Source organism: Mustela putorius, unplaced genomic scaffold, assembly GCF_011764305.1.
Source record: "Mustela putorius furo isolate JIRA1106 unplaced genomic scaffold, ASM1176430v1.1 tig00537227_pilon_pilon_pilon, whole genome shotgun sequence".
Lineage (NCBI taxonomy): Eukaryota > Metazoa > Chordata > Mammalia > Carnivora > Mustelidae > Mustela > Mustela putorius.
In genome coordinates this window covers 7320556-7333953 of record NW_025422368.1, presented here as the reverse complement: position 1 = coordinate 7333953, position 13398 = coordinate 7320556, and the positions used below count along the sequence as shown (strand labels likewise).

At 37.2% G+C, this 13398-nt stretch overlaps 1 protein-coding gene across 1 annotated transcript; it reads right to left on the bottom strand.

The window, feature by feature from the left end:
- Positions 1 to 4891: 4891 nt before the first annotated feature.
- LOC101669883 (olfactory receptor 10AD1) lies at positions 4892 to 5833 on the bottom strand. Its single transcript, XM_004765651.1, has one exon. The coding sequence runs from the start codon at positions 5831 to 5833 to the stop codon at positions 4892 to 4894; it is 942 nt and encodes a 313-aa protein (XP_004765708.1).
- Positions 5834 to 13398: the final 7565 nt, after the last annotated feature.

Here is a 13398-nt window from a genome sequence, read left to right as displayed (position 1 = left end):
GTGTCATCTTCAATTTTATGGAAATATTCTTAAGCTAATGATTTATCTTTATGATTACAAGTGTGTTCATTTTTCCCTTCTTCTTTTGTCATTGTGGAAAATAATATTTTTCTAGTACTTTTTTCCTATTTATCTAAGCAGATGTCATAAATTTTCCATGGTATTATGTTAGAAATTAAAAAGCTTATATTAGTAGTCTATTGCTGTATAACAAATTACCACAAATTCAGGGACTCAAAGTAATACAAATTTACTATCTTACAATTTCCTTGGGTCGGGAGTCTGGGTATGGTTAGCTGGGCATTCTGCTCAGGGTCTCACCAGGCTGAAAGCAAGGTGTCAACCAGGCTGTGATTTTCTTCTGAGGCTCAGGGTCCTCTCCCAAGCTCACTGGTTATTGGTAAGATCTATATTCTTTGCAGTTGTACCAATGAGGTACTCATGTCCTTGGTGCCTATCAATCAGCCATTGCTGTCAGCTCCTGGAGGCTGCCTGTAATTGCTTGCCACATGGATGCTCAGGCAGTTTACAATATGGATGTATGCTCTCTTCCAGGCCAGCTGGAGCATTATCTTTCTTTGACTTGCAGCTCCTCTCTAGTCTGCTACACTGGAATTTTACACAAGATAAATTTTATATTTTGACTTCCATTGTTGAGAAGACAGCTGTCAATCTAATTGTGCTTCTTTTGAAGGGAATCGGTCCTTTTCTTCAGGCAGCTTTTTTTTTTTTTCTCTGAGTCCCTCATTTTCAGATGTCCTAATGGTGTGCCTATGTGTGTATTTCTTTTTACAAGTAACATATTATGGTATACTTAGGGCCTCTGTAATCTGTGCGCTGGTGTCTTCTTAAGTTTTGGAAAAATCTTGGCTATTTTCTCTTCAGATAGTATATTTGCTCTATCTATTCTTTGTTTCATCTTCTTTGTGACGTATCTCCCACTTTACTAATCCTCTTATCAGCCCTCCCTAGATCTACTTAAATGTAGATTGACTGTTCCTGGGTCTTAGATCCCAAATTCTTCACTGCCTTTTTAATGCTTTAGTTCTTTCAAGTGGATGGTTTAAAATATTTTATCCAGCTTTTGTTGTTCTGAGTGACATAGCTGATCCAAATTACACGGTCCATCAATATCAGAAACAGGAAGCCTCTTATAATTCATTCTGTAACATCTGTAGTTATGGGCCCCTTTCAGTCTTAGTATTGTTTAAGTCCATTTATTTTTGATCAGTCATGCCACAGACCTGTGAAGTTATTAATTTCTTCTATCAATTTCATCAGTCTCTGGATTTGTTTGAATCAATCTATTATATGCATTTTTATTCCTTCTATGTTCCTTGCATAATCTATTATTCTGGAATTGAGTTGGTAGCTTAGTTTATTACTTTTTAACACTTCTTTTTTTCCTAATAAAAGAAAGTATTGCTCCAGGTACATCCCACAAAATTGTAAGTAGTTTCATTACTAATTTGGGGCTTGCAAATTTTTGTAATTATTACCACAATCAATTTTTGTGTTGAAGGCCTGACATGAAGTATCAGGTAGAAGGAACTGAGGTAAATAAGCCTTCAGCAGGGGGTTTTATGTTAGGCTTTAGGCTGTGTTTAATGTTTTCTGTAGTTGTGGGGTCAGAGGCCAAAATTTCCTCACCTGTCCTTGCTTTTGTTTCCTTTGTTGTCTTTTTTGTTTCTCTATAAACTCCTTCTTAAATAGGGTCTGAGTGTTACAGCTCTTTCAGCTGTGATCCTGAAATTCTACAGCCTTATTGATGTGGTGGTAAGGTAGAGGCGAGTGGAAGCATTCCACAGTTCTATGATTAGGTCTCAGTCTTACAGTGAGCCAGTGTCCTTGGGCTCTAACAACCTTCACTGGTCCCTCTCAGCACTACTGTTTGTTTTGTTTTTGTCTATTGTTGTTGTTGTTCTTTCATGGATCCTTCCCCTGATTTGTTAGATTCTCATCAAAATAATTTTCCTTGATGGTAAACAGTGTTCTCTGGGCTTATTTCCAGATGCTAGCTTGTCCCTTCCCCCTGCTAAAGCACAAGGGATTTTTTTTCCCTCATTGTTATCATGACCAGAGTTGGGCTGCTGGAAGTAAAACTCACGAAACTATGAGAGCTCCTCTGAGGGTAAGCCCTGAGTTTTTATCTCTGAAGTTAGTCCATTCTCAGTCTCTAATAACTGGTCAGTTTCCCTTTAAGTAATCTGACCAGGCTCCAGTTGCATATTTTACTCCCAGAGAGCTTATGATTTTCTGTGTTCACCTGTCTCCCAGTTTTTGGGGTGGTGGTTTCCCCTGCGACTTCAATTCTCTGATAGATCTAAGAAGTGTTGTTGATTTTCCCTTGGTGAGGATGGGAGTGCGAGCCTCTTACTTCCAAGCTCTTTACTCTTTCCATGTTGGAGTAGTCTTATATTCATTCCTTGGAGGTATATTAATTACAATTATGTTTCTTAATTTCCAACCATAAGAGTTTCCTTCTAGTTATTGTTTTGTTACTGCTTTCTCATTTAACCTCATTATGGTCAGAGAACTTGGTCTGTGTGACTTCATATCTTTGAAATGTTTTGAGATTTACTTTATGAACTAGTATATTGTCTATTTTGAGACATTTTCAATTTGTGTTGAAAATAATATATACCTGGTACCTGTTACTAGGTCAGTCAGTGTGCTGGAAGGAAATGGTTGACACACCAAATAGGACTGATGAGGGTGCTTACCAGGATGTGGAAGGATTAAGGGAAATCAAAAAGGGATGGTGAATCATCCTGGGATCTCAAGAGCAGGGAGCAGGTACCACCTATGGGGACAGGGAAGGGAGCTGTAGAAGGCCACCTGACAGTAACTCTGGGATATCAGAGATGAAGCAGGAGAATAAATATTCCTATGCCTTCTTCTCCTGCCTTCCTCTATCTTACTAAGTAACTCTTACTAGCTAAACCCGACCAGTATGTAGAGGCAACAAAACCCACTGAGGCAGCCAACAACGGTCTGTCTATGAGGACAGAGACCAGAGAGAAAATGTGTGTATTTCATTCTAAAGAGGCAAAAAAGGTATCTATCTACCTTCTATTCAGATAGAAGGTAGAGTGGACCTTTCAAACAAATGGAACACATGGGTGGGGAAATATAAGCACTGGAGAAAGGAGGAGATGGATAAAGTCAATGAGAAAAATGTTGACATTGTAGGAAGTATTCCCATAATTATTCCCACAAGGTTTTCATGGGTTGCACTAAATGGCATGTGCAGGAGTCCTACTGTAAATGAGCAAAGGTGATGAATGTTAGGATTTAGCTGAGCAGGAATGTGAGGCTGATGGGAACAAGGGAAAGACGACTGCTGGGTGAGTGAAGTTTGGGTTGAAGTAAGAGATGAAAGGGGCAGAATTTAAGTAGGTGTCCATGCTTGTGGGCAGGCAGGAAGGCATGATTGGGTATAACTTGGGAAACCTGGAGTAGAAGTAGGCTTAGATAGAGAAAAACACCCAGGTTTTAGAGCAGGTTTTATCACAAGTACTTACATAGATTGTTGCCATGGCAGTGCCAGCAGAAAGCTTGCTCACAGTAAACCAGAAATGTCTTTGTAGATAGAATTCTGAATCATAAATTCTTGGTTTCCCTACTGCCTCTTCTTTTCCCATATCAATACCTCTCATCATCTGCCTCATTCTGCTCTTTTAATACTTTATCTCCTGACCAGGGTTATTCAAGCTCAGCACTAATGATTCCTTCAGCTGCATAATTCTTTACTGTGGGTGCTGTTCTGTGAATTGTAGGATGTTTGCGGCACCCCTAGCCTCTACCTATTAGGTGTCAGTAGCACATACCCTCCTTCTTTTGTGACAATTAGAAAAGGTCTTCAGATATTGCCAAATATCTCCTGGGGGAGAGAATCATCCCTGCTGAGAATCCCTGAGCTAAGACATTAGGTAACTGACTGGGATAGGGGAGAAAGAAGGATGTGAACAGTGTCTCAGGAAATGTAGTGCATTATAAATAAAACAAGACATAGGGAGGAATCTTCATGAAGAAAGGGAAACATTTAAATTGTAAAACCTGCATCCAGGCCAGTGACAAAATCTTCTAGTGGAAGCAGCCAAATGCACAAATAAGTTAAAGTGCTCTTTTTAATATTCTTATAAAATGCAGATGTCATGGGAAGCTTCCCTGACTCCAGGAGATTTTGTTCTATAGCTACCACTCCCAGTTCATCGTTTGAGGAAGTGGGTGCTCTCCTCAGATTTCCTGATCTTGCTTCTGCCTTCCCACTTCCCCATTAATAATTCACATGCATCTGGCATAGACCTCCTCCTCTTGTTTCCTTTGAGGAGTAATACAGTCCTCTTCCGCCATTCTTACTTTATCTGGGAACTTCTTGGATAATTTTGATGCCATCATATAGGGATAATGTCACACACCTCTTAGCATATTTCTCTCACCTACTGCCTTTCCCCTAACTTCTGTACATCCCTTTGTTTCCCTTATAGCTTTCAGTATGATCTTTTCCTTAAGATGAAGTTCCTGCTATTTGCCTTTACCCTGGAAAGAAATGCTCCAAAGAATGGACTGGTCATTGTATTACTTTCTTCTCTTGAGGAGTCTACTACTTATCCCCCAATTTTGGAATAAACTTTTCCATTTCATTATGCTTGTCCCTCCAATTATGAACATGTTTCAGTAAGAGGAATTTGGAAGGATCAATCTACACTGGGTGTAAATCAGACAGATGAACATTAGACATCATCAGGATCTTCTGGGTTAGATGCCTGTAGGAAGAAATCTTTGAATGTTCTTTCTTAGAGCCTTTCAGCATGGGAATGTTACCCAGTTGTCAGGACTCAGGGAGGGAGCTTCTCTTCCAGGAGGCTTCCCACTAGACAAACTCTGCTTAGGCCAGGCTGGTCCTCCCAAGGGCCCTCACCATGGCCCCCTTCATTTCCTTGTTTCGAAAACTATAGATGATGGGGTTGCACATCGGGGTGATGATGGTGTAGAGGAGGGAGAAAGGCTTGTCTTTGTCAGGGCCATGTGTGCTGCGAGGGTTCATATAAGAGAACATGGCTGAGGTGTAGAAAAAGATGACCACAGTCAGGTGGGAGGCACAAGTAGAGAAGGTCTTTCCACGACCTGAGGAGGAGGCTCTGCCAAGGATGGAGGCCAGGATGCGTGCATAGGAGATGACAATGAGCACCATGGGGCTGAGCAGCACCACGACGGCATCAGCAAAGATTGTCTTCAGACTAAACTGAGGGTCTCCACAAGAGAGAGTGATCACTATGGGGGCCTCACAGAAGAAGTTTTCTATGTGGTTGTCTCTACAGAATGGACCACGAAATGTCATATAATCAAGCAGAATGCCATTGATCAGCCCGAAGAACCAGGCAGTACTCACCAGCTTCACACAAACCTGCCGGCTCATGATCTGAGCATAGCTGAGTGGGTGGCAGATGGCAACATAACGGTCATAGGCCATAAAAGCTAAAAGGATGCACTCGGCCACACCTACACCAAAAACCAGATACATCTGGGTCAAGCAGGAGGCAAAGGAGACAATGTGGTTCTTGACCACCAGGTGGATCAGCATCTGTGGGATGGTGGTGGTGATGAAGCAGACATCCAGGAAGGACAGGTGGCCAAGGAAGAAGTACATGGGGCTGTTGAGCCTGGGGTCTGTCCAGGTGATGAAGATGATGAGGCCATTCATGGCCATGGCAAGGCTGTAGAGGGCTAGGAAGAGTGCAAAGAGCAATGCCCGAGTGGAAGAGGAGCTCTGTTCAAAGCCCACGAGGATAAACTCTGCCACTGTTGTTCCGTTCCTTAGGTCCACCATCTGTGGTCTGCTTGAAGAGGGAGGACAGGAAAAGTACATAAGAGATCATTGTGTATAGACACTACCTAGTTGTATAAAAACAGTTTAGGACAAATGAATGAAAAAGAAAGGAATTTTAGTACATTCCATGTGAGTCTCAGAAGAGTCATGGGCACTGAAAATGCCAGTGGTGAAAGATCTGGGAACCAGGTGACAACATTTAGAAGGAAACTTTAAAGAAGACTCGGTGATGAGTATTAAGGACAGCACATATGAAGCACTGGGTGTTAAACACAAACAATGAACCATGGAACACTACTTCGAAAACAAATGATGTACTGTACGGTGACTAACATAATGTAATAAAAAAAAAGACCAAGGAGAATCTGAGAGGTCCATTTAAATATCAAGAAAGTACTTGTGATGAGCACTACATGTTATATGTAAGTGTTGAATCATTAAATTCTACTTCTGATACCAATATAACCCTTTATGTTAACTAACTAGAATTTAAATTAAAAACTTGAAACACAAATAAATAAAAAGTAAGTTTATAATAACTCTTAATGGGTTCTGCATCTAGAAGAGTGAATTTTCTTTTTCTATGTAATCTCAATGAATAGAACTTAAACTAGAGAGTAGATATGTCTGAGAAAAAAATGACTGATATTTCTAGATGTACATTTCCCCCTCTCTTTACTATAAAAGTAATGCCTGTTCATTATAGAACATTTAGAAAATACTAAAAAACAAAAGCAAAATTAAGTAAATTAAAAGAATAATCAAGACAATATGGTACTGGCACAAAAAACCGACACACACACAGATCAATGAAATAGAACAGAAAATCCAGAAATGGACCCTCAACTCTATAGTCAACTAATCTTCAAAAAGGCAGGAAAGAACATCCAGTGGAAAAAGGACAGCCTCTTTAATAAATGGTGTTGGGAAAATTGGATAGCTACATGCAGAAGAATAAGACTGGACCATTCCCTTACACCATACACAAAAATAGACTCAAAAATGGATGAAAGCCCTAATGTGAGACAGGAATTCATCAAAATCCTAGAGGAGAGCACATTCCGTGTGAGTATCAGAGGAGAACACAGGCATCACCCTCTTCAATATCTGCTCTAGACACGTCTACAAAGGCAAGGGAAATAAAGGCAAAAGAAGAACTTTGGAACTTCATCAACATAAAAAGCTTTTGCACAGCAAAGGAAACAGTCGACAAAACAAAAAAGCAACTGACAGAATGGGAGAAAATATCTGCAAATGACATATCAAATAAAGGGCTGGTATCCAAGATCTATAAGAACTTACCAAACTCAACACCCAAAGAATAATCCAATCAAGAAATGGGCAGAAAAACAATCTGAGGGGCATGGATTGCATGGAGCACTGGGTGTGGTGCAAAAATAATGAATACTGTTATGCTGAAAATAAATAAATTAATTAAAAAAAGAGAAATGGGCAGAAGACATGAACAGACATTCCTCCAAAGAAGACATCCAAATGTCCAAAAGACACATGAACAAATGCTCAATATCACTTAGCATCAGGGAAACACAAATCAAAACCACAATGAGAAACCACCTCACACCAGTTGGAATGACTAAAATTAACCAGTCAGGAAACAACAAGTGTTGGTGAGGATACAGAGAAAGGGAACCCCTCTTACACTGTTGGTGAGAATGCAGTCTTGCACAGCCACTCTGGAAAACAGTATGGAGATTCCTCAAAAAGTTAAAAGTAATAGTACCCTATAATCCAGCAACTGTACTTCCATGTATTTATCCAAAGGTTAGAAACACTGTGATCAAAAGGAGCACCTGCATCCCAATGTTTATAGCAGCAATGACCACGTTAGCCAAACTGGAAAGAGCCCAGATGTCCGTTGACAGATGAATGGATAAAGATATTATACATATGTAATTAGTGAAATATTGCTCAGCAATCAAAAAGGATGAAATCTTACCATTTGCAACAATGTGGATGGAACTGAAGGGTATTATGCTAAGTGAAATAATTCAATCAGAGAAAGACAATTATCCTGGTTTCACTCATATGTGGAATTTAAGAAACAAAACAAAAGATCATAGGGGAATGGAGGGAAAAATAAAACGAGATGAAGTCAGAGAGGGAGACAAACCCAAGGAGATTCTTAATTATAGGAAACAAACTGAAGGTTGTTGGAGGGGAGGTGAGTGGGAGAATGGAGTAATGGGTAGGTGATGAGCATTAAGGAGGGCACATGATGTAATGAGCACTGGGTGTAATGTGTAAGGGATGACTAAATGAACTCTACAGTTGACACTAATGATACATTAGATGTTAATTAATTGAATTTAAAATAATAATACTAATAAAAAAGAATCATTCAGAGTGCAACGTCAATATTTTAGTTCATGTCTTTTCTATTATTTTGTTTTCTATGTTTATATTTTAAAAGCTTTTAAGATCAACATAAGGCCTGAGTAGAACCTGCCTTCAAAACTGAAGTGCTGGGGAGAAGTGTATATTCAGGATGAAACACAGCATTAAATCCTGATTGGAAGATCTGCTAAAAGTCCAATAGGGAAAAAGTATATAAAAGATAAAAACTCACTTTTTGTTTGAATGGGCAACTGGGAACAATTGCATTCCATTCCATTTTATAGCAAAAAATTTTACTCATTTAATAAGTGAGTGCCTACTGTGTTCCATATATTGTGCAAGGTGCCAGGGATATAGAATCATGCATGAGAAATTCTCTCTGACTTCATGGGAATTATACTATATATCAAGTCATTAGATCAAGGCACTAAGTAGGAATATAGATAATCCATATAATAGATGGGTAATATTAATGAAAAAGCATACATTTATAAGCAAATATATTTCAACTCTATGCTTCTATATAGGGAATGTACTCTTTTGAAGGGTCATGGAACACTTGTAAAATACTGTTGATCTATTAGGGTATAAAGAAACCTTAAATGAATTCCAAAGAGCCAGAACAGTTCAGACTATATTCACTATGTTAACACACTGAAGCCTGAGGTCTGTCCATGTGATGAAGATGATAAATCATGTTCAGCAATGAAAAATTTTTGTATAAAGGAGATTTCTAAAAATTGTGTTTATTTTCTTCCCTTGAGGGAGAAAAAGAGCACAGGTGCTGGTCAGCTTATATATAGGATTCTGCTTATCAATACTGTTTATCATCATTGTGCACTTTAAATATCTTATGATTTTGTCAGTTATACCTCATTAAAACTGAAAAAATCTGTCAAATCCAAATGAATAAAAAAGAGAATATTATTTGTTGGTTTTCTTTTTGTTTTTGTTTTACTTCAAGGAAAGAAGTAAATTCTTACTGAATATTTTAAATTTAGAATGTGTTGTTTGTTTGTTTTTATAAATAAACTGTAGGTGACGTTCTTCTGATCAGCAGGGTCACCAGGAGTGCTGTGCCATTTGTGTAAGGCACAAAGGCCCCTGAAGGGAAGAGTGAATGCTAAAAATCAGGTTGTGGAATCTAGCCAGTGCTCAATTTATCAAGCTGTGCACCCTGGTGAGGTGTGAGTTCAAAGGAAGTGCAATGCCTTTTTTTCTAATTCTTCCCTTAGAGAGAGTGACTCTTTATAATTAACCAAAAGTACCATAAGTGCTAGGGAGGCAGTGCTGATGTAGAAGATCTGGCCATGAGAATATTCAAATTTCAGCACTTAAATTTTTTGTCTTTATTATAAGATTGGTGAAATTTTTGAATGAATAAAATGTGTTCCTCTGAGTGGATTTTAGGAATAAAAACATAAACAGGCATTTCTTATAATGCAGTGGTACTCAAAGTGTGGCCCACAGGCCACCACCACCAGCAGCATTACTAGAGAACTTGATAAAAATGCAAATTGTTGGGATTCACCCCAACGACTGAATCATAAACTTTGGGGATGGAACTCAGAAACCAGTGTTTTAACAAGCTCTCCATGTGATTCTGATGCACATTAAACATTGAAAAGTACTGGTTTAATACAGGGGTAGACAAATTATGGCCCCTGAGCCAAATACAGTCCACTGCCTATTTTTATAAAGTTTAATTCTGCACACAGCTTCACCCATTTACTTATGTAATTCTGTAATTGTTTCCCCACCAGAATGCAGACACCAGAGAGCCTATAAATTAGATTGTCATATTTAGCAACTAAAAATATAGAATGCTCTATTAATTGTGTTTTTTGGATAAATAATGGATTTTTAAAATTCTAAATACATTCCATGTAATATTAGTAACCCAACACACAAAGCCTAAAATACTTACTATCTGCCCCTTTATGGAAGACATTTGCTGACTCCTGCTTAATGTACTGACTTTAGAGTGGACTTGCTTCTGATAAACAAGGGTGTGTAAGGGAAGCAATGAAAAAACCTTAATTCTGAGTACACACCTGGGATTCTGGTGCATCCAGTCTCAAGTACTTCCTTCTCAAGAAGAAGAATAAAACTAGGAAGCCAATTTGCCTGGATGGAAGGGCAGCTGGTACCACTTCTTTTTTGTTTATTAAACTCACTGGTATCAGTTGCTTTCCCTTTTTTAAGTGCCTGGTGCTACACATTTCAATTATGATAAAGCAGATGTACTTCGATAATACAATTTTTTGAAAAGATCAAGCAGCTATTTTAGAAGCATTGTCCAGGTAACTCATAAGAAGTTCTGTGACAACAATAAAACTAGACATGATTATGAAAATAACCCCACTTACTTGAAAATTGGGAGAAAATAGCCCTCTGAAAACAATACTTAGATAAAACAGGCAGTCAGAACACTAATTACAGACTATCTAAAAAACTACTGATAATAAAAAGTAGCATATATCAATAAATAACATACATATATATTTGTTAGAATAAAAATTAATATCCTGAAATAATTTTATCACTTAACAAAAAGGATTAATGATAAACAAAATAAAATAAAATAAAATTGCTGAAGGGGTCAGAAGCAGATAAACAAAGTGAACCTAAGGAAGACCAGAGAGGGAAAATATGTACTGGAGGAAGAGAGAAGTTTCTAGGTAAATATAAATCACTAAATAGTGTTCTTTAAATTCATTAAAGAAATTCATTATAGGAACAAGAGAAATCAAGATAAGCTACTATTCTGAGTGAAAGGAATTAAATGGTTGTTCTAAACCTCGGCTTCACATTATAGGCATTTGAAGAGTATTTAAATGTCCCCTTGGCAGAAGACATGAACAGATATTTCTCCAAAGAACATATCCAGATGGGCAACAGACACATGAAAAGATGCTCAACATCACTCACCATCAGGGAAATACAAATGAAAATCACACTGAGGTATCACCTCACATATTTGAGAATGGCTAAAATAAAAAACACAAGAAACAACAAGTGTTGGCAGGACATGGAGAAAAAGAAACCCCCTAGAACCATAGGTGGGAATGCAAACTGGTTTCTCAAAAATTAAAAATAATATTACTATATTATCCATTATTTACTGGAACATAGTAATTCCACTTACTGGGGATTTACACAAAGAATACAAAAACACTAGTTTGAAAAGTTATAGGCACCCTATGTTTATTGAAGCATTATTTACAATAGCTAAACTATAGAAGCATACCAAATGGCCATCAATAGATGAATGGATAAAGAACATGTGGTCTATATACACAATGGAATATTATTCTGCCATAAAAAGGAATGAAATTTTGTCATTTGTAACAATGTGGATGGAACTAGAAGGTATAATGCTAAGTTAAATTAAGTCAGTCAGAGAAAGACAAATATTATATAATTTCACTTATAAGTGGAACCGAAGAAACAAAACAAAGAAAAAAGAGATAAACCAAAAAACAGACTCTTAACTATAGAAAACAAACTGCTGGGTATCAGAGGGGAGGTAGATGGGTGAATGGGTGAAAAACGTGAGGGGGATTAAGAGTACACTTAACATGATAAGCACTGACTAATGTATAGAATTGTTGAATCACAATATTGTACACCTGAAACTAATATAACACTGTGCATTAATGATGATGGAATTAAAATTAATCCTCACGCCCAGGCTGCACATCAGACGAATTAAAGCAGAATGTATTGAAAGGGCTTAGTCATCGATATTTTTTAAAAGTTCCCCAGGTAAGTCCAATGTGAAGCCAAATTCGATAACTATTAAAATAGAGAAAATTGACAAAGAGTTATGACCAAATAGTGACAGGTTGTGATAGTTCCTTAGGTAAATTCTTTTCTTATAGGGATGAGACATTTTTGAAGGCTACCAAAAATAAAAGCTTCCTGATTATTTTTACAAAGTCATTAAACCACCAGTAACAAAACCTAAAAAAAGTACACAAAAGAAAATTGTGACCAAGATAATTTATTAATAATGAAATAGGCAAAACAAATTATTAGCAAATCAGTGCATTCAAAGAATAGTACACTATGACCAAGTGAAATTTATTCCAGGGATTTAAGATTTTCCTTATATAAGGAATTCTACTAATACAACTCATGGTATTAATATGTCAGAGATGAAAAACTTCTAATCAAGAGATGTTAAGACATTTGATAAAATTCAACAGTGATACCTGATTTTTAAAAATCTTTACGAAAATAGGACTAAAAAGAAGCTTTCACGTTATGATTTCAAAATTTATCTAAATTATAATGATTATAATGCATATTATGTATTAGGTATTGTTTATTTTACATGTGCTTTAAGTACTTAAAGTGTTCTAAACTTCAAAATAATACATAGGGTAGATAATCTTTCTTTTACTCTCACAGAGTTAGTAATTTGCCTAATATCACACAGTAAATAAACAGTGAAGCCTGAATCCCGATCTAAGGAGTTTGATTCCAGAAGCTTCATTGTCAACTACACACACACCTTCAGGGTTTTGAATACCTTACAAGTACTAGCCAAAGCATATGACAAATGAATTAAAGGAGTGGTGTATTGGTAAGTGTTTAACAGATGGCTCTGGGAGGGGCTCTGATTTGTAGCATTTGCCAACTTCCATAGAGTAAATGCTTCCACCATGATCTATGTCAAGCTAGAAATGTGACACTACTAAACATGTTTTAGGAATGGATGCTCATTAGATTCCTATTATATAATTTTTACAACTATGCAGATATAATAAATAACTTTGAGAGCATAGATAATAGTAACATGTAGTAAAAAAAAAACCTTAGGAAATGATGAATTTTTAGCATTACCTTTGTTTTTAAATATAATTTATTTAGTAGTAAGTTTATATAATTTGTTCTTAAAACTCCTGAAAATTTAACAATTGGTTCTCGAGAGCGGGTACCAACTGCCTCTAGTATATCACTGGAATGAAACGGAAAGGGCACAATTATCATTATTTGCAGAAGATATTTCTGGGAATAGGGTGAATTTCTCCTCTTTTTATGTTTCTGCCTCAATCCATAGGGAGGCCAGAATTTCTACATAAATTTCTCCCTTTAGGAGGGAGTAATGTTACCGGAAGCACTCTGACCCCACTCTTCATCTTCATTCTAGAAAGAAATATCCTGGTTACATATATTATGGTACATACATGGAATGGGACAAT

Bases quoted from the DNA above. Each gene is read 5' to 3' on its own strand.
- LOC101669883 (XM_004765651.1), bottom strand. From the start codon at position 5,833: ATGGTGGACCTAAGGAACGGAACAACAGTGGCAGAGTTTATCCTCGTG.